General features: G+C 44.4%; 1 protein-coding gene across 2 annotated transcripts in view; it reads right to left on the reverse strand.

The window, feature by feature from the left end:
- Positions 1-20,910, reverse strand: part of RFX6 (regulatory factor X6) — a 47,671-nt gene extending 26,761 nt beyond the window's left edge. For both annotated transcript variants that reach the window (XM_077301195.1, XM_077301187.1), the window contains exons 1-10: positions 20,574-20,910; positions 18,513-18,669; positions 17,224-17,347; positions 14,462-14,523; positions 10,951-11,028; positions 8,942-8,969; positions 6,266-6,373; positions 4,118-4,195; positions 3,910-4,023; positions 2,685-2,734 (exon numbers count right to left, since the gene is read on the reverse strand). In XM_077301195.1, the coding sequence (XP_077157310.1) occupies positions 2,685-2,734; positions 3,910-4,023; positions 4,118-4,195; positions 6,266-6,373; positions 8,942-8,969; positions 10,951-11,028; positions 14,462-14,523; positions 17,224-17,347; positions 18,513-18,669; positions 20,574-20,772 (998 nt within the window). In that variant the 5' untranslated portion in view covers positions 20,773-20,910. The remainder of the gene's footprint in view (positions 1-2,684; positions 2,735-3,909; positions 4,024-4,117; positions 4,196-6,265; positions 6,374-8,941; positions 8,970-10,950; positions 11,029-14,461; positions 14,524-17,223; positions 17,348-18,512; positions 18,670-20,573) is intronic.
- Between the last annotated feature and the right edge of the window lie 1,487 nt (positions 20,911-22,397).

Genomic DNA, 22,397 nt, shown 5'->3' on the forward strand with positions numbered 1-22,397 from the left:
GAGGCCTCACTTCAAGAAGGACGTTGATAAAATTGAAAGGGTACAGAGGAGAGCGATGAAGATGATCTGGGGCCAAGGGACCAAGCCCTATGAAGATAGGTTGAGGGACTTGGGAATGTTCAGCCTGGACTGAAGGAGGTTGAGTGGGGACATGATAGCCCTCTTTAAGTATTTGAAAGGTTGTCACTTGGAGGAGGGCAGGATGCTGTTTCTGCTGGCTGCAGAGGAGAGGACACGCAGTAATGGGTATAAACTTCAAGTACAACGATATAGGCTAGATATCAGGAAAAAATTTTTCACAGTCAGAGTAGTTCAGCAGTGGAATAGGCTGCCTAAGGAGGTGGTGAGCTCCCCCTCACTGGCAGTCTTCAAGCAAAGGTTGGATACACACTTTTCTTGGATGCTTTAGGATGCTTAGGGCTAATCCTGCATTGAGCAGGGGGTTGGACTAGATGGCCTGTATGGCCCCTTCCAACTCTATGATTCTATGATTCTATGATTCTATGAAAAGACCTAGCAAGTAGAAAGCAAACATTAGTTATTTTTATATCTGACTGTCTAGTTTAAAGAGAATAAGCAGTTTACATGGGGTGAGAAGAAGCTGCCTTTGCTTGACCTATCTGGGGTGCTGATGGGCTCACTAGGACAGGAATAGAAGCCACCCAACATAGTGGCCTTCTTGATGCATCAGAAAGAGCACCTGAGGTGCTGAGAAATGCAGTTTGTGGCCATCAGCTGCCAACCCCCTGCCTTGCCTGGGCCAGCAGAAACAAGTCTCATTCCAGAAAGTAACCCAAACCATGCCACAAAGTTCGGGGGAGGGGGGTATGAGGATAAAGGAGATAAATGGGGGGGAGGAACAGAAAAGTATACAATAACAGAGTCTCTAAAGTGAAAAATACAATGTCTGACATTGCAGACTGCTTTTACTGCGAGCCACCCCAGGATGATGATGCAGTGGTTCAGTGCAACAGTTAACCACTGCCTAGAAACAGGTGTCCTTGGCTGATTCTGCACTAACTTTGTTTATTCCACTGTGGTTATTACTGAATTCAGGTCAATTTGTAATCGGGTCTTCTTCTATCCCCCCTTCCCCACTGAAACAGAAAAGTGTTCTGCACGTGATTAGGGAAGTTCAGAAGGGGGTAGTCAAGAGCAGCAGGAGCCTCTTTCTTTTCTTGAAGGGGGGGAATAGAGGATTGGAGACAGCAGAGGAGGGGGAATAAATCCAAGAGGCAAATCTCTGCCAAGAGAACTTGGAGCCTCTTCCAAGATAAGTTAGGAATTCCCCTTTAAGGGAAACCTTGCAGACTGGGGAGGAAGCCTTTGAACCGATGTCCTGGCCAATCAGGGCTTCTCTACAGCATTGCAGGCTCAGGGCAGCAAGTTGGTTTGAAACAAGCAGAGAGCTGCACCTTTACTCATGCTGATTTTTCAAATATAGAGGGTTATATCCACAGTAGGATATTGCTGCAGAGGGAAAATTGAAATCAGCCAAGCTCATTATGGAAATCGCATTCAGTGTAGACAGCAGGGACTGAATCAACCTGGGATTGGAATAAAAGCTCCGTGCAGATTCAGCCCTTGTTAGAATTGTCCCTGTTACCACAGTCAAACATTCTGGTTGTAGTGAATTTGACCAGCTTGCTGCTGAAATTCTGTTCAACAATAACATATTTCATATTCAGCTATAATATTCGTGTCACAGTAAGCCAGGGTTAAAACCGCAGAGAATGGAAATTATCGTCTCTTCCATAGACGATAACCAAAAATCAGAGAAAAGCATTCTTACCCAAAGTGCTTACAATCCAAGCTGTGGATGTGTAGATAGTTGCTACTGCCTGAGTGCAAGGAAAACAGCTGCCCCCTTCCTTTACTGAGAGGCAGAATGACCCAAATTACTAATAGTTTGTTGGGTGCTGTGTGCACCATTCTAACAAAGGGCATCTGGTGGAAGGTCTGGGGGCTCAAAAAGAGATCCAGTAACAAGAACAACTCAACAGGCAGCACCTTTTTGGACTCCACAACTGGATTGTGGAACTATGCATTTGTATATACCGAAGCCAAAACTAAAACCCAAACAAACCACTGGGCCACTAGCATTTTTAAGAGTCCTTATTTTCTATGCTGAAGATCTTGCCTCTGAACTCCAGAGGTCATGTCTATCCCCAAAGAGAATAATTACCTGTTAAAATTTAAATTGTACATGTACAGCTGTGTGTGTGGGGGGGAGGGGGGGGAGTAGATCTGGTCTCTGGAGTCCAAAGGCTAAGTCTTCCAACAGAAGATAATAGCCCTTTAAAATGGCAAGAATAATGTTCTAAGATTCATGAATCCCAAAAAATATACCCTTCTATTAAATCCTGAAATACAATGTTTGAAGTGCACTGCTCCATTGGATTGTTGTTGCTGAATTACAGTGTCTCTCCAAACAAAGCAGAACATGAAAACATTTAAAATTAAGGGTTTTGCAGAAAAAAGAAATAAAATCCAAAACAAATCCCCACATACATACTGTAACCATACTGTACATAATTTTGCTGCCTAGTCAATCTGGAAGCTGGACTGCTGCCATCTGACAATGACTTATTAAAAATAAGTGTCTAGAGATGAGGGGGTTTAGTTATCAGGTATCACAGTGCTCATCTTTATATTTCAAACATCCCATGTAAACAATCACTTACCTTTCTGGCATTTCTTGCATAGTTGCAGGGATAAGTATATCTGTAAGGACCTTGAATAAAGAAGCAGAAAGATTGATGTATCTCTAATGTTAACACTTCTGAACAACTAATATAAATGATTTTTTCCATTTTATTCCTTTCCAGAACCTAAGGAAGCCTTTCATGGTACTTATCTCCAACTTTCTCCAAATTCAGAAAATCGGAAAACATATCAATGTGGGATATCTTCTCCCCCTGCACATGCCACACAGATTCCCACAGATATTCAACTGATGCCTCTTGCTTGAACCCATTGCAGTTCCTAGCTGGGAATTGCCAGGAATCCATTAAAAAAGGTTGTTTGAGGATGGAGAGGGAGGCTAGGGTGGACCAAGCTGCTGATGACGAGTGAGATAGCTTTGGGGTGCTAGACATGGTTGCTCAGCTTGCATCATGCCTGGTATACTGGTGAATATGCCTGGCTCGGAACTCCCATGGCTTTATCAGAATGACTATAAGGATGCCCCAATGTTGTAAAACTTATTCTCTTACCACTGTCTTAAAGTGCTAAATTGACTCGAGGAATGCTTAGGACATCATCATAAGGTTATGACAAAGATCAAAGGTGCTGACAGTACACCAAGATTCTCTTTTCTTCTGTACAATGTTTTGTGTCTATCAAACAAGCATGTACTGAGTTCACCAGGCTGTTTTACAGCATGACAGCTACATGACTGAATGCTCCTCTTGACAAAAATCCCCTCCAAGTGAAAAATTAAATGTAAGGGAGAAAGGGTTTTCCTGACTAGCCTTCTTCACATGCCAGCTTTCTTTATTCAGATAATCTGTTTTGTAAAGTGGGACACTGAATTCTATGAGCCTCCACCACCACCACCACCACCACCTGCAGTTGACTTGATTCACATCTCCAGCATCCAGGGCAGGGTTGCCAGGACCCTCCTAGCCATCGGCAGAGGATGGGGGGGGGGGGATAGTAGGGTGGGAAACTCCTGGAGGTTTAGGGATGAAGCCTGGAGGGTACAGGGACCTCATTGGCCACAGAGTCCATTCTCTAAAGCAGTGTTCGCTGGCAGGGGCTCATGGGAATTGTAGTCCATGGACATCTGGAGGGCCACAGTTTGACTACCCCTGCTCTAAAGCATCCATTTTCTCCAGAGGGTGGATTCAGGTGGATTTTCCAGGTCTCTCTTGGAGGCTGATATTCAAAATCCAGGATGAAACACACCTTGTATAATATTGAGTCACAAACACAGAAGATGTCGATGATAACAGGATTTTCAAGCAAGGGAAGAAGGTGATCAGGCATTCCTTGCCAAAAATGTAGCAGGAAATGTTGGATCTAGGGGAAAGAAAGCAGAGCACACCTTTGAACACTGTGACGGCCGTGCTTTTATACAGGCAAACAAATGGGTATGTGTTTCAAGGTACCTTACCTCTTCAAAGTTTCCATTAATGGCATTGTCAAGGACACACTGACAGTGGGTTTTATACATCATGATGAGAGTGTCCACCTAGTTTAGCAACAAAATTACATTTTTAACATTTTTTAAAAATCCCTTTCACTGTTCTGTAAAAAGATTTAAGAAGTGCAAGTGTTCATTTTAACTAGTTTTGAATGCCAAGCTGTAAAATTGAATACAAAAAGAATGATGCATGGAATTCAGTTCTCTAAGCAACATTGCCAAAAGAGGTAGTTGTTCTGTTGCAAATTATTGTCTACCATTTCTGTACCCCACATACCAGCATTGTTCTTTACAATGCCCTATCTTTTTGCCAACAATCCCAGGTTTCTGAGAGTCTCATTGTATACTGATGAATAAGTTGCTCAAGGCCAGCCAACACATCCAGGCTATGCAGGACTGTGAATCTAAATCTGTTAATTGCACTACACACACAGGCTGTAGTCCTTTGGACTCTATCCTACATATCAATGCAAAACTCAATATAGTCCAAAGTGTCCAGTGAATTGCATTTGATGAAGTGGGCTCTAGTACTCACTAATTATACAATGTGTTCTTTTAGTTTTCAAGGTGCCCCCAAACACCAGTTTTCCTGGTTATCTGACCTAGCCTGTCAGTTATTAACTGAACAGGCAGACAGCAAAAATACAAGACTGAATGTGCTGAGTTGGGCCCTCCTGTTGAAAATCAAATGCTCATTGTCTTGTATTTGATTTCCAAATGTATATTGTTGTGTTTGGTATCAAACGTAAATCTTGCACTTTATACAACAGTTGCTACTGTAATTGTTGATAAAAAAGATTCCATTGAGGGACTAAGTCTTGCATGGATATTATTAATATTAATAACAAATTGCAACTTAATGTTGGAGGATCTGCTAAATGACAAAATTCTTTAATCTGATAATTTGCCTTATATGCAAAGGCAGGATCTAGTACAGTAAGTAAATATGTTTGCATAAGAGTAGATTTCACACTACCTGGGTAGTGTTAATATTCAATGATCCTAGCCACAAGCCAGCAAATATTCTCATTGACTCCTGTGCATACAGAGCTAATTCATGTACAGTGTGCACATACAGGGGTTCTTTCATAATTTGCACTGACTGGTATAGGAGAAAGCAAGAGTTAGCACTGCAGGTCCAGGCAGACATGTCTCTGCTCTCACTCCTCTTTGTATTGACTGTTCACCACCATGATGTGTATGTACATCTATGCTTCAGTGGTTTACAGGAAATGATGACAATTTGACAACATCCCATAGATGATCAAGTTGTCAAAAAGCAATCAGCCAGCCTATTATTTATTACTTCTTCATACAATAATGTAGATTTTCTTTCACCCCATGAAATGACATCATAACTCTTTCAGCACTCCGAGGCCATCTTAGCACATTTTGCCACCCCACTGGCTTCTGTGATGCCTCCATCATGTAGAGCTGCCAAATCCAGGTAGAGCCAGGAGACCTCCTGGGATTTCAACTGATCTTCAGATTAGAGAGATCCGTTCCCCCAGAGAAAATAGCTGCTTTGGAGGGTGGACTCTGGCATTGTATCCCACTGAGGTCCATCTTCTCCCCTAACCTCACCTTCTCCTGTCTACACTCCTAAATCTCCAGGAATCTGGCAACCGCACTAGGTCGCCTAACAGGTAGAAGCTGAAAACAATGCTATCTACTGGTATGTAAACATCACAGTTAGAGCATATAATTTTCAAATAATCAGTAGATAGATGTGTAATCTTCTGTTCACTGGCAAAACATGGCAAAGGGGGAGAAAACACTTTGAAATTTGCCCCAATCTTATCAGTGCTAAATTAATCCATTGGTATTTAGAATGGATAGGACCCTTAACTCTTTCTTTGTTTTGCCTTTCTCAGGTTAAATACCATTAGTCTGTAAAATATTAGGCAAGTTAATGTGTAAATAATTCAACTACCTCTCCACTGGAGAGCCAGTGAATAGACGATAATAGAGACTTGCTTCCTCTATAAATCAGTCAACTCTGTTTGACTATAGACATTTCAAACTGTTTCATGTCACTTCTGTGAAGCCTCCAAGGGTTGAGATAGAATTTTCAAAAATTTAGAAGTCAATATAAAAGGCAAACCTCTCACATTTTACCTTGTCTTTTGAGATGCACCCTTCCAGCACCAGGTGTTGAGCACTGGGGAATTCTGGCAGGAGAGTCCCCGTTTTGGAGCTAAGGGAATACTTCCGAGTAAATCCTCCCTGTAATGTGAGAAATAACTTTACAAATGTGAGTCAATCACAATATAAACAAAGTTCAGCATACTAATTTGATGTTTGGTCAAAACTGGGAGGTTTTCAGCAAGGAATATTCCAGTTTCTGTGAGTGGGGAATATTCAGAGATTCTGGAGAGGTTCTTCTGTTTGCCCCCCCCCCCTTCAGAAGTGAGGTAGCTATCAAGCTATTGCCTAATCTTGGGCACTATCTCTCTCCTTAAGAATTCATCTAGCAACAGTTTGGTTTCAGATGCCAGGTAGAATAAGAATCTTCCCCACCCCAATATTTAGTTGAGTGTTTTACTTTTTGATTGGAGGAAGGAGTTCCTGCTTCAGAGTTCTGTCTGGTTTCTGTCATAATGATGCTGGTTTCATTGTCTTTTTTATTCCTTCTTCCTGTGTATGTTTTTTTAATTACATGGTTTATGGCTATCTTAACATTAATCGTTGGTTCCCTCATTTGGAAACTATTGTAATCTTATCATTGTTTTTGTGCACTTAGAATCATAGAATCATAGAATCATAGAGTTGGAAGGGGCCACACAGGTCATCTAGTCCAACCCCCTGCTCAACGCAGGATCAGCCCAAAGCATCCTAAAGCATCCAAGAAAAGTGTGTATCCAACCTTTGCTTAAAGACTGCCAGTGAGGGGGAGCTCACCACCTCCTTAGGCAGCCTATTCCACTGCTGAACTACTCTGACTGTGAAAAATTTTTTCCTGATATCTAACCTATATCGTTGTAGTTTAAACCCATTACTGCGTGTCCTTCCCTCTGCAGCCTTGAAATCATAGCAGCTTTTTAAGCAGCTTGGGGTTATGGGTACAGAAATTGCATTACATAAAAGGCCTGGTACAAAAAAACAAAACAAAAAAGTCCTGCTTTGCTATATCTCTGTCATCTACAGGCAGTTTTCACAGGGGTGATTGTGCTGGGCAGGTTCTGGGTGGGAAATTCTGGGGGCCATTCCGCGCCAGGATCTATGTAGCAAATTGGTTGCGGAATGAAAAAACGCCATTTTAAATAGTGGAATTCGTCGTTATGCATACCTGCCTTTGTAGTGGAATCCAGTTGTGTTTCTATCGTTTCCCACAGGTTTCCGGTCTCGACAAAAATCGCTAGCCAGGAAGCGATATTGCCGAGCTTTGTCCTGCCCCTGGCTGTCAATCAAACGAGCAGCCAATGGACGGCCGTTATCATGCTCTGGAAAAGCCCCTTTCCCTTTAAGGAAGGTTTAAAAAAAAACACGTTGCAACGAATCTGCGTTGATTCGTTGCAACGCAGAGACCCATCTAGCTAGTAGGTGGTGTTTGAGCTGCCATTCCATCATTGCCACGCTCCCTCCGAGGGAAAAAAATACCCCCCCCCGCACAGGCGCGATTTTTGGCTGAAAATAGAGTGAAAAATAAAGGGAAAATAAGCCCGTAAACGGCGCTGTGTGTTGCTTGGTGCTTGGTGACTTTAAACAGCTCTGGGGAGGGACTGCAGCTAGGGATGCCTCGCTGGGTAAACAAAGGCTCGCCGGTGCGTTGATCTCCGCTTGCTCCGAGAAAAAAAAATGGCGATCGCTTCGCCGGAAGATCAGAGGAGAGAGCCAGGGGGAGAGACTTTGCAGAAACCGCAACAATGGTAACGCACAGAACTTTCCTGCTAGTGTTGCAGATTGGTTGCAAGAGTGTAGCGCTTTCCGGAGGGTGAATCCACTTTTTGGGATTTCCCTGAAAGCGCTACAACGAAGCGCTTTTTGCGGATCGGTTTCAGGAGTGTTGCAGATTTTCAACGACGTTGTGCATAACAGCAAATCAGTAGCGATTTCAATTTGCAACCATTGTGCAATTTTGAACGAGTGCGGAATGGACCTGGATTTTCCTGATCCTACCCACGGAGCAGCCATTTCCCAACTGCAGTCCCCATGGCAGCCATTTCCCACCTCCCTCCAAGGCTTTTGGGCAGGTTTTTTAAAAAAGCAACAATTGATGTATTGTTTGGCATAATATCATTCACATCCATTATTAGTTTTAAGAAAAAAGCTTGGGAGTGGGGAAATAGCTACCAGGGGATTGAGCTAGGGAAAATATGGGGGATGTTTCCATTGCTATTGTCATTGTGCTACCCTGCTGCGTTAAAGACATTTGAATTGTCTTCCATGGGCTATAGGAATTCCATAAGTGCTAGAATATGTAGGATCTGTAGTGCATGTGATTCAAAGGGCTATAAATAATGTCCTGCAGGGGGCATCATAGGAGATGTGGATTTAGCATAGTCAGAGGGAACTTCCCAATATTTTTCAATGAATCTCCTCCTGATTGGCTCATTTGGAGACTTCCTGCTCCTTAGTACATACCTCATCCCTGCCTGCCTCCAGAACAGAACAATGAACAGAATAGGGCAGTTAGACAATTAGGAATCCTCTCTTTCTTTCTATACCAAGTTGTTTATCTTCGTATTAAAACCATTTTGTTCTTTGAATCAGCCTGGTGATTTACCCCTCTATGCAAATTTAAACTGTGCCAACAATAATGACACCTAATACGATAGAGCACACAACACTCACCTCATTCTTTAACTTGCTTCCAGAAAACCTTTGAAAAGCAAGTTTAAGAAAGAATATTAGATATCTTTTTAAATGTACTATTATAATTAATTAGCTGTAGCTAATTCTATATCAACAAATCTACATATTTTGTTCCTTTTCTTAATCTTGTTGGAGGAAGTATTTAGAATCAGTACAATTTTAGCATACATTATCAAGTGGATAAAGACAACCATCCATCACAGGGCTACATATGAAACTGCATGGAAAACCAGTCATCATTGGTACTTTTACCATGTGGATTAATTAATGATTACAAATAAAGGATATGTCAAAAATATTGATGGGCTTTGTTTCCATTGTGGTTCAACATACAGTGGTAAGCTTTCAAGCAGTTGTCATTTGGTAAATAGCTTGTAAATCTCCCAAAAATCAGAAAGTCTGCATACTATAGGGATGCCAGGCCCCAGTTAGGACAAGGGAATCCCTAGGAGTGTTCTCCAGGAGAAAATGGCTGCTTTGGAGGGTGGACTTCATAGAATTATACTCTACTGAGGTCCTTCCCTGCCCCAAATCCTGCCTACTCCCAGCTCCAGCTCCCAAAGTCTTCAGGTATTTCCCAACCCAGAGCTGGCAACCTTATTGCATCCACCTGAAATGACACCATTTTCCAACTACCTGCTAGTCGCATGAAGGGACCATTTCAGCCAATTAGCAATTGGGGCAGCTGCCCAATCCCTGTTTGGAGGAGCCTGATCACCAAAGGACCCTCCCCTACCCCCAAGAGAAGGAGAAAATTAGCAGGCTTCCACCGCTTCCACATTCACCTGTCCTGTCCAGGCTGCCCACTTTCAGTGATAGTCACTCATGATCCACAGCTTGGATAAACAGCTTTCAGCAGCAACTCTCACAGGGTGAGGGCAGCCTGGTTGGATGTTTGCTCAGCAACCCCCTCATTACTTAGACTGCCCCTGGTCACATGTACCTATTTGCACAGGTAGTAACTTCCAATCACCTCACATCCCTTCAGGGTCACTGCTTTTCAATGGAAGCAGTTGGCATATTCAGCTGTACATAATTGAATGGGAAGTAAATAAGTGACACCCACACTGGTGTGAATCAGCTGTAAGTAAAGTTGCTTCCATGTGCACATTTTGCTCCTCATTTGGTTGCAAGCTGGAGAAGGTTTTTCTTTTGCATCCTCTGGGCATTATCAGAGGATTGACTATGATCAAGTTTCCCTTGTTTTACTATGATCTTTTCCTTGAAAATGTGATCTGCTTTGGTACACCACTTGTTAGCAGCAGCTCATACCAGAATTAGGGCTGTTTATGGGAAAATAAATAAGTAGGAAATTAAGCCTTTGATTACGTCTTTTAAAATGTATATTAAAAACAATGAGGAGGGCAGCAAAACATGGTGAGCAGCTAGAGGCCTCTGTCGATGAAGGGAGTCCACCTTAGGCAGCTGCCACTCAGCTGTGAGGGTCCAGGAGGAGGGCCAGGAGAAGTGGGGCTGCCTGAGTGCTGAACAGCATTTAACAGAATCTTAGCTGCTGCGTGGCCCAGGAGAATGTTGAGGGAGCTCAGCACTTCTCAGCACATTTCTGCATATATAGGATATAAAGAAAGTGCCAAAAGATTCCACCCATGCAAGTACCATTTTCCTTCCATCTATTCTCTTGGCTGATGTGTCATGATCTGGTGACACAATCTACTAATTCTTCTAAGTTCCCAACTTTCATTTTTTTTTAAAAATAAGTACATCTTTAACCCTTTTTATTGCAAAGATATAAGAGAAAATCTTCAGGCAGTTGTTGCATGTAAAGGAATGGGGAAGAGAAGTTACAAGATGGCCAAAGTGGGACAGGAATTTTTTGCTCAGCCAAATGGGTGGTTGTGCTGTTGCCACTGCAAATTTTAACAACAGTGAAAGAAACAAAGTAACCCCAATGTAGATGCAGAGCAAGCCTGACTATTATAAATCACTGGCAGTATTACAAGTATTTTTTGCAAGTTGTTTTATCATACCTTGTCAAACCTTTCCCAGAATATACAGAATGATAGTACGCGCTGCTTTCCTTAATGCCAATACCATAATAGTGATATCTGTAAGTATGGAAAATAAATTATATTTACAGATGGCTACAAAGGAGACTGCAAAATGAAGGCTAACAGAATTATTGCAACCATTACATTGTCACAAGAGAATCAGCAGAGTCCAAACTAGATGGTATACTACCAACTACAGGCTATAGAAAGTCTCTTCACATGTACATGGGCTTGACCCAGGATCCACTTCCTGTGTGTTATGTAATAATAACTTACTAGGCTTTAAGGCCTGCTGTAGGCCGAATACAATGGGCGCTAGCAGGCCAGCAGCTGGGTGCAGGAGGGCCCCCCTCCCCCCTCCTGGTTGTGGGGCCCCTGCCATGAAGCCTTTCCCCTGCCCCCCTCCCACACAAGTCCCCAGCTTTGGAGCGGGCAAAAGAGCAGGCCCGCCGCATATCTGACATGGCCAGCCTGCTCCTTTGCCTGCCCTGAAGCCTTTCCCTTCACTCCCCTCCCACCCAAGTCCCCGGCTTCGGGGCGCACAAAGGAGCAGGCCCGCCACATCTCCAACATGGCAGGCCTCCTCCTTTGGCCATGCCGAAGCCTCCACCACCACCCCCCGAGCAGGGCCGGCGCGTCTGGGATGGGCCAAGGGGCCAATCAGGAGCCGTGCACTGCTGATTGGCCCCTTGGCCCTGGACTGACATTTGGAGGGGTCAATCGGGAGCTGCTTTGCAACTCCCGATTGGCACCGTCGAGTTTTTATCCTGGACTCGCCCCGCCCCTTTTTCCTCCCACATAGGCCTTACCCTTTTATTCTTACCGCTCCTGCGGAGCATTTTACAGATGATTTGGAGGTTCTTCTCAATTCCCATGCACACAGAGTTCAGTTCAGATTGCAACTGGTGCATGTAGAGAAGGGTTTTTTTCCTACCCCCTGTACAATTCTCCTAGCCTGCCATTATCCCAGAGGATAATGTACTACCTGGCTCAGTGGAGAAGCTCATATGTACACTCTCAGGTAGAAAAAGTGTCATCCCCATCCCAGTCATTTCATGTCATGATGTGTGTTGGGAAGATTGAGGGCCATTCCGCACAGCGTTAATGTTGCTAAAAAAACCACTAGACTCTTGAGAACAACCTGCAACACATCCGAAAAAGACATATGTGTTCTCAATATAGCGGTAGCAAGAATGTCTGTAAAGTTTCCGAGCACAATACAGCCCCCTGTTAAACACTGCCCATAATTTCAGCCAGAAATTGCACCCGTTTTTTTTTTTTTTAACTTTAAGAGCGTGTAAGCGATTAAGCGAAACTTTTCAGCGATACCGGAAACTTGTGCGCCCTATTTATAATTTTTAAAGTCCATAAATATACAAAATGTTGCACTTTTAATCCTCAATACATTATAAATAATGCATTTATCTTGTTAAAGAAATAAAATAAATTTAAGGTTGATAGGACAATAAGTATATTTCATTCTTTCCCCAAATGTCTGTCTCCCCCAAACAATAACAACATTGGGGTGAAATGTGAGTTCTTTTCTCCATGGCTTCAAAATTTTCAGAAATGTTATCTCTCTGTATAATTAGAAGTAAGGAACAATTCTCATTTTGGTTGTTACAGAGGAGTATGCATTATCTTTCATCATGTACCATATGAGGGACCACCTTTCTGAATATATCCCCTGGAGACAGCTGGAATCAACCAGCCATCAACTGGTCCTCAGCCTCAAGGAAGTATGCTTGACCTCAACCCAGAAAAGGGCTTGGTGGAAATTAGGGATAAAATCAGGGTCCTGACGAATTTCCACAAGGCTTGCAAGATGGAACTGTTCTACCAAGCTTACAGTTGAGGCCAGCAGAAGGCCACAAATGTGAACTGGCAGGGCCTCCCTTATCTGGTTCTCCCCTTCTCTCACCTAAGGGGAGAAGATGTACAAGATCAATGCTCATTTCGCATATGTCACCATATGAACCTATGAATGGAGCAAAAATGTCAAGCATAATTTTCCCACTAGCCTGTATCCAACTGGGCTTACTAATACAACTTTTCCTCAGAGCTCATGTCAATTTCTGCTAATACTGCCTCTAGTTGTATATCCTGTCTTTTCTCCCACGTTGTTTTTGAGGAACAAAATGTACGGTATATGTGTGTGGGGGGGGGGGAGGCTTCTCGGTAAACTGCAGCAGGATGAGGGAACTGGAGGAAATTACTGCCACCTTTAAAAAACACAAAACTTTAGTGCCTTGAAGTGTTTGGAACTGTGTGGCTGGATGCAGGCTGTTTTGATTCATCCATATCTCTCCTTTACACTTTCACAAGTTTTGCACATCCATTCTGCCAAAACTTTCCTTATTTATTTATGTTCTATTTACCCACCCAGCACTTGACATGTTTCCCATTTGATCCTCACACCAGCTTTGTACGGTAGGTCATCTGAGAGTGTGTGCTTGGCTCCAGGCCACCTAGCAAGCCTCCAAGGCAGCGTGGGGATTTGAACCCGAGTCTCTCAGATCCTTGTCTGACTCTCTAATCACTCCCCCCTGCTAGCTATAAGTGTTCCCTACTCACACAGCAAAGGATTGGGGAAAATGTAATGTAAAGCATAAAATGCTAATCTTTGGTTTTAACATCCTGCCTTACAGGGAGAGACAAGGGGGACCTTCCCCCTCCCCTCCTGTGTTCACTGACATATGTTTCTATGCTGCAAGTAGCCCTGACTGGAGCATATGCTGACACAAATGATGGCTGATAAGACAATGATAGGATTAAGCTCCACAGGGACTGGCAATAATCTGTTATCACAAGGCCAGCTGCCATATCAGTTTTATTAACCCACTAAATCACTTTTAATAAATAAGATAATACCTTTCAGAAATGATGGAGGGAAGCAAAGTTTTAGCATTGATCAAAGTCTAGAAAGAAATTAAATTGCAATTTGAGCTCACGTAGCCCAGAGGGTGTGTGCACGCCCTGACACATGCATGTAACAGCAGCCACAGTCGCACAAATCCCCCTGGCCTCACATCAGAGAAAGTTAGTTCTTCTGCAGTCGTGTGGGAATCAGTGGGACCCTAGAGGCCTTACAAATTGCCTTCATCCACTGCTCAGTTGCTTATACTTCTTAACTCTGATTGGTCTTTACTGGCAACACCCTCCTTACCCTATATGGAATGGCTGGTGACTTCAGTACCTTAGGAAGTGCCAGTGTACACAAAAGCTTGTACCCAGAATAAAATTGTGTTGGTTTTAAAAGTGCCAATGGATTCAAGCTTTGTTCAGCTGCTTCAGAATTCAAGTAAGGTTACCCACCTGAATCTATTGGATATATAGACAGTTTGCTATATTTTCCCTACATTCTCTAGAGACTGTCAGCTTGTTGCATGCACTGGAATGCCAATTTATGAGGAATGATTATATGGTAGACTTTCCCAAATGAAAAACATATCACAGATCATAAGACAAATATACAGAATTGGGATCTTACTTTGAATGGCCCCTTGTGCCCAGCCGCCTTGTGGTGAGATGAGGAAATTTCTGACGAATAGTCTAAAAAAGAAATTTTAAAATGTAAGTGTCTAGAACCAGCAAGGTCAAAGGCAATCTTTCATTCACCTTTTAATTCTTACTCTGCGTCATATTTCATGATACTTCACACTATTGTTACTCTCACATTTAAGCACTACAACCTATAATTCATGTCCTTTATTGCATTAAAACAAGGAAGGCCTGCGACCTACAGTGGACTTGACCACTCTTGAGGAAACTCCATCTAGGAAACATTAAACCTCTGAGTCCTGCAGCCATACCTCTTCACTTCCCAGGGAACAGAGGACTGTGCTTTTTGAAGATGCAGAGAGAGGGAATGCCAGGAGGCAATCACTGGGCATTTTGATCACGGATGCAATGCTACACTATAAATTTGTATCCATTTTGCATCAGTCTAATTCTGAGGCCATCCTGGAAAGCTATCCTGGAAAATGTGATTTGGTAAAGATGCAAAGAATTATCAGTTAGGTCACTGCCATACTAGTCATTTAGTTCTGAGGAGCTGTGATTTTTCATTTAATGGAAATCCAGACAACATCGTTGCCAATCAATGCACTGGATAGAACACAGCATTTTGACAAATGCAAAAACTTCTTCCCACGGAGTACAACTTTCTCAACTCCCCCAGCCTGCAGCAGCCTGAAATACCCCCCAAATCCTGTTCCTGGGCAACAAGACTGAGGAGCATTTTGGGCTGCCCCAAACAGAGCCAAGAAAATCACTCTCCAAGGGCAGAAGTTCTCCTGCCTGTGGAAATGCTGAACTGAATCTAATCCAACTGTATTTCAGTTTGTCCTGCAATAGTCTCTCATAATTTCCTAGACCACCAAGTTTGTGATGTTTTGTTGTTGCTGTTTTTTGTAATATATAACATAATGACTGTATTTTGGTTTGGAGAGTGCTACTGAAGTTTCTCAGGATCTTTTTAACTTTTTGGCATTATGCAGTGTAAATGTAAAGCCTAAAAAAAATCATATTTGATTTTTAAATCATCCTCCTCCACTTTCCACGTCACGCTAACACAAGGTAAATACATGATGCAAAAGAGGTTCAAAAGATTTAAAGCACTGCATATGAAACTGTCTTGGAAGAATTCTCAGAGTAAGAGCTGAACCAGATCCATAGTCCTCATGTTACCCAAAAGCCATGTGGGTGCAAAATCTGATTTTCAATAAAACAGATTTGTTCAGCTTGGCAAATCAATTTATGTGATAATGGATTCAGACAGATAACTCTAAAATTGGAGTATGTGTTTCTCTACTGGATTTTTTCAACAGTGGTTCACCTCACTGTTTAAAGCCACTCCTAGAAATTGGGCAACTGAGCGATTCCAGGTGACAAGTTGACAATGTCCCAGCCTACAGTACAGTGGAGCAAATATCAGAGCAAATATCAGAGTGGCAAAGCCCAGAAGCTAATAAAATTAATCTCACTGTTTCCAAAAGCGCAGTGCAAAAGCTAACATATTTTTTAAAACTTATTTAAAAGGTAGGTGAAATCTTTCTTTTAAGTGCTGAAGTTGTGTTGCACTGAATCACTTAATCACAGTGAGATGAAAACCCAACATCTCATTAAACTAATGTATTTCAGCTCTTCAAAGCATTTGGAAAAGAGCAGGGATGTTTTAAAAAGCTGATCTCTGAAGTATTTAGTTTCACTACTCCCTGGTAGTTTGGATTTTGTTTGGAAAGCCCATCTCTCACTTTGATTAAATGATTTCAGCATTCAGGTGTGCAGGAGGGGAGCTGAGGGAGAGAGAAGATCTGCAGACAATCTTACCTTATCCTAATCTTCCTTTCATTAATTGCTCCCTGTTCTCCCTGTAGTAACTACGAAACTCACATTCCGTTCAACTTTGCTGGCTGCAACACTCCTTTCTCCTATAGGTTGCACTGCTGTTGCAATATCTGCCCTACGGTTAGTCCACTGTTTTCACTGCTGCTTCCTCTGGATTCCATCTTGAAAGACAACGCAACATACCCCCAAGTATATCCTACTGGAGCATGGATTTCAAGCCACCTTTCAGATGAAGAGAGCTTACCTATTCCGTTTTTTTGCAAGGTCAAAAAAACAGGGAAAAATCAGGGGTGACTGAGGAATTATTTACACCCACCTCATTCACTTATAAAATGGGGATGGGGATGGAGATTATCTTATAAATGAAAAGGAATCTGGGGGTCCAGGGAGCAGAATTTTGCTACACCTTCCTTGGCTGTACTCACTTGCCAAAAGCACTTATCTCCCAGTCCATCTCCAATAACAGAAGCGATGGAGTCCATCAAAGGAAGGTGTGAGAGGGGTAAAATGTAGCTCCCCCCCCATATCCATTCAGTCAAAAATATAGCCCTTCCTCCCCCACCTCTTGTTTTCTAAATGGATCACATCTAGTGAGCTCTTTACAGGACCTCTGAAAGTCACAATTATTCTGGAGGGAAGTGGTGTAACTGGGTTGAATCCCAATTTATGACTGTCCCTCGGGAGGAAATCATTCCTGTTATAAGGCTTCTGCAGTTTTCACAGATTTGTCATTTCAGCTGCACCCTCTGCATTTCATCCCACACACTTTCCCAGAGGTCCCTCAAGCAGTGTTTGGGGCCCTGCAGAAGGTGACAATTCTGGTCCATTCCATGAGGGGAGCTTTGAATCTGACCCCTTGTTTTTAAAATGTCTTAGAACGTATAGGTCAGTTGCTGTCCTTACCTTCCCAAATGTAGCAGCACAGGCAGGTTCAAGTTTTTCTTTCCTACAGAAGTCCAGGTAATGTGCATAAAGGATGCACCGTGGCAAACAAACTCCTTCACATACAATGTAATTCTCTTCCAGCCTGAAGATGAAAGAAGTCATCACAATAAAATACTGTGGCTCTAAGCTTCCTCCTAGTTCTTTCTCCCATTCCCTCACTTCCTGTTTACAGAAAGGGATGTGCCACTGTTTGTCTCTTGTGGTCCTTCCTTGCATACCCAGAGAACTGCTGATTGCCACTGTGGGACGGTAGGTGAATTTCCTCCAGGCGAGGCTGGATTCTGGAGATTTTTGGTGGGGGGAGGGAACATTTGGGCATGAAATTTGGGCCACTGTGGGTGGGCAGGTAGTTGTGAGTTCCTGCATTAGGGGGTTGGACTAGATGCCACTGAAGGTCCCTTCTAACTCTATGATTCTTGGATAGTATACATAGTTCTCCCTTTCCTCAGTTTATCCTCAGAATGTCAACTAGGTTAAAACAGAGTAACAGGCCAAAAGTGACCTGCAGCAGTCCTTAAGAAAATCATTGCCTTCTAAGTCCATTGACAGCAATTGAGCTATAAATCTGCAACTCTATTTAGGATTGCGCTGCCAGTGAAGCATGTGGTTCGTGCAGAGGCTTGGATCTGGAACTGACATGTTAACCACATTAGACACAACGGCTCTCTGGCTGCATATCCCAATAGGAAACTGATGTTGAACATTCAGGAACAATAATACTGCACTGCAATTGTACAAGACATTTCTGGAGGTAGCAGATGTTCAATTGACCACAGAATTTCTTACACTTTCTTCAGTCCACTTGTTCAGAGATTTGGATTCCATGGACACAAGGCAGGATATAAACATTTTAAATACATACATACAGTCCTTGAGTCTTTATCCTTTTCAGTGTTTGAATGACACCCCTGAATGCAAACCAGTAGATCAATACACTTACAGTCCACTTCTCATAGTTAAACCATCAATTGCCTATGCCAAGTATATGCAGCACAGAATAAAATGTTTACATTGTGGATTGACAAAATATACATATATGTTGTCTTGGGATATCAGTGTAAACTGCTAATTTGCATACCCATGGCAATGTCTTAGCCACATTTTCTTCAGGGTATTTTACTGCATACATCACACCTGTGTAGAGAATTCAGCTTCTAACAATATCGCAAACAGAGAAAAAGAAAGCATGTGTTCTAGGAGCAGACCAGGGAAAGAGTGCACTGCACCTGTGCTGGGGGAGAACTTACCATTGCAAAGTGAGCTGTGTCTGCTTCTTTTTATCCTTCATAATCTGAGTGATGGTTTTCTTTGGAGGCGAGTGTTTGCTCAGCGATGTTATCTTGCTTTCAGGAGTCTCGCCATCCTCTTCTTCTGAGGAAAGGGCTTCACTGCTGAAACGAATTTCTGAGAGCACAAAGGGAGTTTAGAAAGAAAGGACAATAACTCAAAGTGAACCCAGGAGTAGGATCTGGTTTTGTTCTTTTGGCTAGATTGCTACCTGGGAAAGTATGTTTCAGGCTTTGGCCTCTCTGCTTTACAAATCATGGAACAGCAGGGCTAGCATAGCTGTGAAGATCACCATGTTCAGTCTATGCAAATGTTTACAGTGAAAAAAGTTGGTTTTATAAAGGATTGCCTTGCTAGTACTTTGTGCATTTGTATGTGAAAAAGGAAAAAGAGAATGTCCTTATGAAACAAGCAGAGAGCCCTGAAAAGCATTGGGAGGGAGAGAACAATTTGGAAATCCAACCTCCAAATTTCCCCCTCAGATTCTATTAGCTCTCAGAAATTTTGTGTACCCCATTTATGTAATCCAATATCAAGAGAAATGAATCCAATAAATATTATTTGTTCTCAATATGTAGATACACAGACATATCAATGCCTGCATAAGAATTCAGCACCTCATTCAACCTGGGACTGGGCACATTCTTGCATTAGCAAGCACTGTACCTACTAAAAGATAGCACTTTACATATCTGCCATGCTAAGAGCTGGCACAAAGTTCGGTGTAATCCTAAAACCCGCACAACAGAAATTAGCTCAGGTAAAAGATGGCAGTTGACCGAAGATGCAGCTTTTAGCTTGCAGGCACAAGCAACTCTGCTAGGAAATTCTGCTGAAGGGAGGGAGGGAGGCTTCCTTAACATATCTTGTCACATGTCAGAAACTAAGAAGGGTTGGCCCTGGCTAGTGCTTGGATGGGAGAACCCCCCCAAGGAATACCAGGGTCATGACAGGGAGGGAGGCGATGGCAAATCACCTCTGAACCTCTCTTACCTTAAAAACCCTGGGGGGGGGGGGGGTCACTCAGTCAGCTGTGCTTTGATTGCCCTGTATAGGTACAATGCCCCTGCCTTCAGCAGTACTTGTCCAAAGTAAGCATGTGTTGTCTAGCAGTCTCACCCCCCCCCCCCATAGAGCAGAAGGGGGCAACCAGAAAATAAAGAAGTCTGGGTGCCTCTAAAGCTTCTCACTTTAACCCCCCCCCTATAGTTGGCATTAATACATATTATCCACTCTGTAATCAGATTTTAGACTTTGACAGTACAGGTAAAATGCCAAAAGCACACTAGCAAGCCGTGTTGTTTCTCTTTAGACTGCAGTGATTTGGAACTCAAGGAGACCTGCTTTGGAGCCAATTTCTCAACCCCTGAGGCAGGTTTCCATTAGAGTCGGGCTCAGACTCTTCAGCTTCCGATACCTTCATCTTGAAATGGAACAAAGTTGGAGTCTAGCGGCACCTTCAAGACCAACAACGTTTTTAAGTTTAAGGTGTAAGAACGGAAGTGTGTGTTCACAAAAGCTCCCACCTAGAATAAAACGTCGTCGGTCTTAAAGGTGCCGCTGGACTCCAACTTGGTTCTCCGCTTCAGACCAACCCGGCGGCCCACTTGGATTAATCTCGAAATGTGTGGGTATAAAATGCCAGTCAACGTGCGGCATATTTATGGCGACTGCCACGAGGGGCTGAGCTGCTGGTTTGCCTCTGCAAGAGCCTTCCTCGGGACTCAGAGGGCTGGGGCCACACCGGACTGCCTCCCCTCCCCTCCCCTCGACGTGCATCAAGGAGCAGGTGCAGAGGGCGTCTCTCTCTCTCTCTCTCTCTCTCTCCCGGCTGATCCATTCCGAGACTATGGCTGGGGAGGGGGGGGGGGTGAGAAAGCAAGGGCGCCAAGCGGGCAGTGGGCCGCCGAGTCCCCCACGGCGCCCTCGCCGCCAGCTTCTTTTCTGAGTGGCCGCGGATTCGACTCCCCCCTCCTCGCCCGCCCGTCCGCCCGCCCGCCCGTCCGCTGCCGCCTCCTCACCTGCCTTGATGGCCGAGCGCAGCCGCGGCTCCGGGGGGTCGCGCCGCTGCTGGCGCCCACTGGGCAGCGCGTCCGCCTGGGGCAACCCCTCCCGGGGCGAAGGCGCGCCCAGCAAGCCCTTGGCCAGCAGCTCCGCGTAACAGTCGCCCCGCGGCTGGGGGGCTTCGCGTCTGGCCGGGAACTTGGTCGCCTGCTCCATCTTCAGGCCGTGCGCTCCTCCCCGTCCATGAAGCGCCGCACTCAGGGAGCGCAAGCGGCGACTGGACCGGGGGCAGGGGGAGCCGGAGTCCTGGCGCGGGCGGCCGCTGCCAGAGGCGCCGCAAAGCACAGGCGGCTTGTCGAGCTGGCTCCTGCCCGGGTGGACCGCGGGCTCCCTTATGGGGGGAGGGAGGCGGAGGAGGCGGAGGCTCGCCCCCCCCCATCCCCCCGCGGGCTCCCCGAGCAGCCTGAGGAGGCGAAAGGCCGGCCCATCCGTGGCCAGTCACCCACCTCTCCGGACAACTCCTCCGCCGGGGGCGGGACTGGCTTCCTGGGCCCCCTGGGATGAGCCCGGCGGGCGGCCTGAGGGTGGCTCTGCGCGAGGGAAGGCGTCCTCCTCGGAGAGGAGACACCCCTCTGAGTCGGCTGCCTTTCCCAGGTGTGGTGCCCGGGCTTGGAGGCAAAAGAAAAAAGGGGGGTCTAGAACTCCCTGTCCCCAGTTGTGCTGATGCCCCCTCCCCATGCTTTTCCTAGGCTGTTCCCCAAGGTCCCCTCTCACTTGCCCTGGCTGAGTGCCTACACGGATCGGGACTTGGGAAAGCCCGGAAGGGGGGAGGGGAGGGAAAGAGAGAGTCAGGGACCTGAACTTGCATTCACTAACTTTTTATTCCACCCTCTCACCAAGGAGCTGGAGACAGCAGAAGTGACTCTTCCTTTTGCCCTCACAATTTGGCAAAGGAAATGAAGTTGACAGAACAGGACTGGGCCAAAGTCACCCCTGGGAGTTCTATGCAGAATGGAATGCCAGAATGTGGACCTTGGATCACCTCTGTCCCAGCTCTCTATTAGACGGGCATTGCTAAAATGCACAGTCATGGTAGGGAATGGAAGGATTGTTTCAGGATCACTCAGGTACATTATATGGGTAGGAGCACTCTTGAACCATTCACCCTGAGCCAGAGGAAATCCTGGATAAACATGACTAGTTGGGTTAGTTGGAAGAGCTTTGCCACACTACCCTTTTTGACAGGACCAGCTGTCACTTTTTAAAACTTTACATGTCCCCTTCTCTTGCGGATGCTCTCCTGCTCTTCAGTAGAAGCTATGCCAAGTCATAGATCTGCATTTCTTCTAACAGGCTTTTAGGTGGAATGAGTTGGTGCTCCTGGGGAAGTGGTGTGGCCCCTCGGCCTGGCCCAGCTTTGGCCCTGTGGAGTTTTCTAGTGGCAGAATGACCACAGGAGGCACAAGCTTGCCTAAAATTACAACGAAGGACATCCCAGTCAGAAGCACAACTTGAAGGCAACAACTCACTTTTTTTTTCAGTTGCTTCTGTTAAAGTGACAAGAAACAACAGGCAAAGCCAATAGATGCAAATAGATGTCTAATGAAAAAAATTCCACCTTCTGTTCAAAGTAATCTACCAGAGCCCTCCCCTATACACACAAACACTATAGAACCAGATATAAAATTGTACTCATAAAAAAGTTCATTATTATGTAGTTATACATTCAAAATACACTGAGCATGTATATATTTGAAGGCAAAGGGGTAGCAGGTTACAGTAGATGAGTGATTGGGATGTGAGTGTCCTGCATAGTGCAGGGGGTTGGACTAGGTGATTCT

Source organism: Paroedura picta, chromosome 1, assembly GCF_049243985.1.
Source record: "Paroedura picta isolate Pp20150507F chromosome 1, Ppicta_v3.0, whole genome shotgun sequence".
Lineage (NCBI taxonomy): Eukaryota > Metazoa > Chordata > Lepidosauria > Squamata > Gekkonidae > Paroedura > Paroedura picta.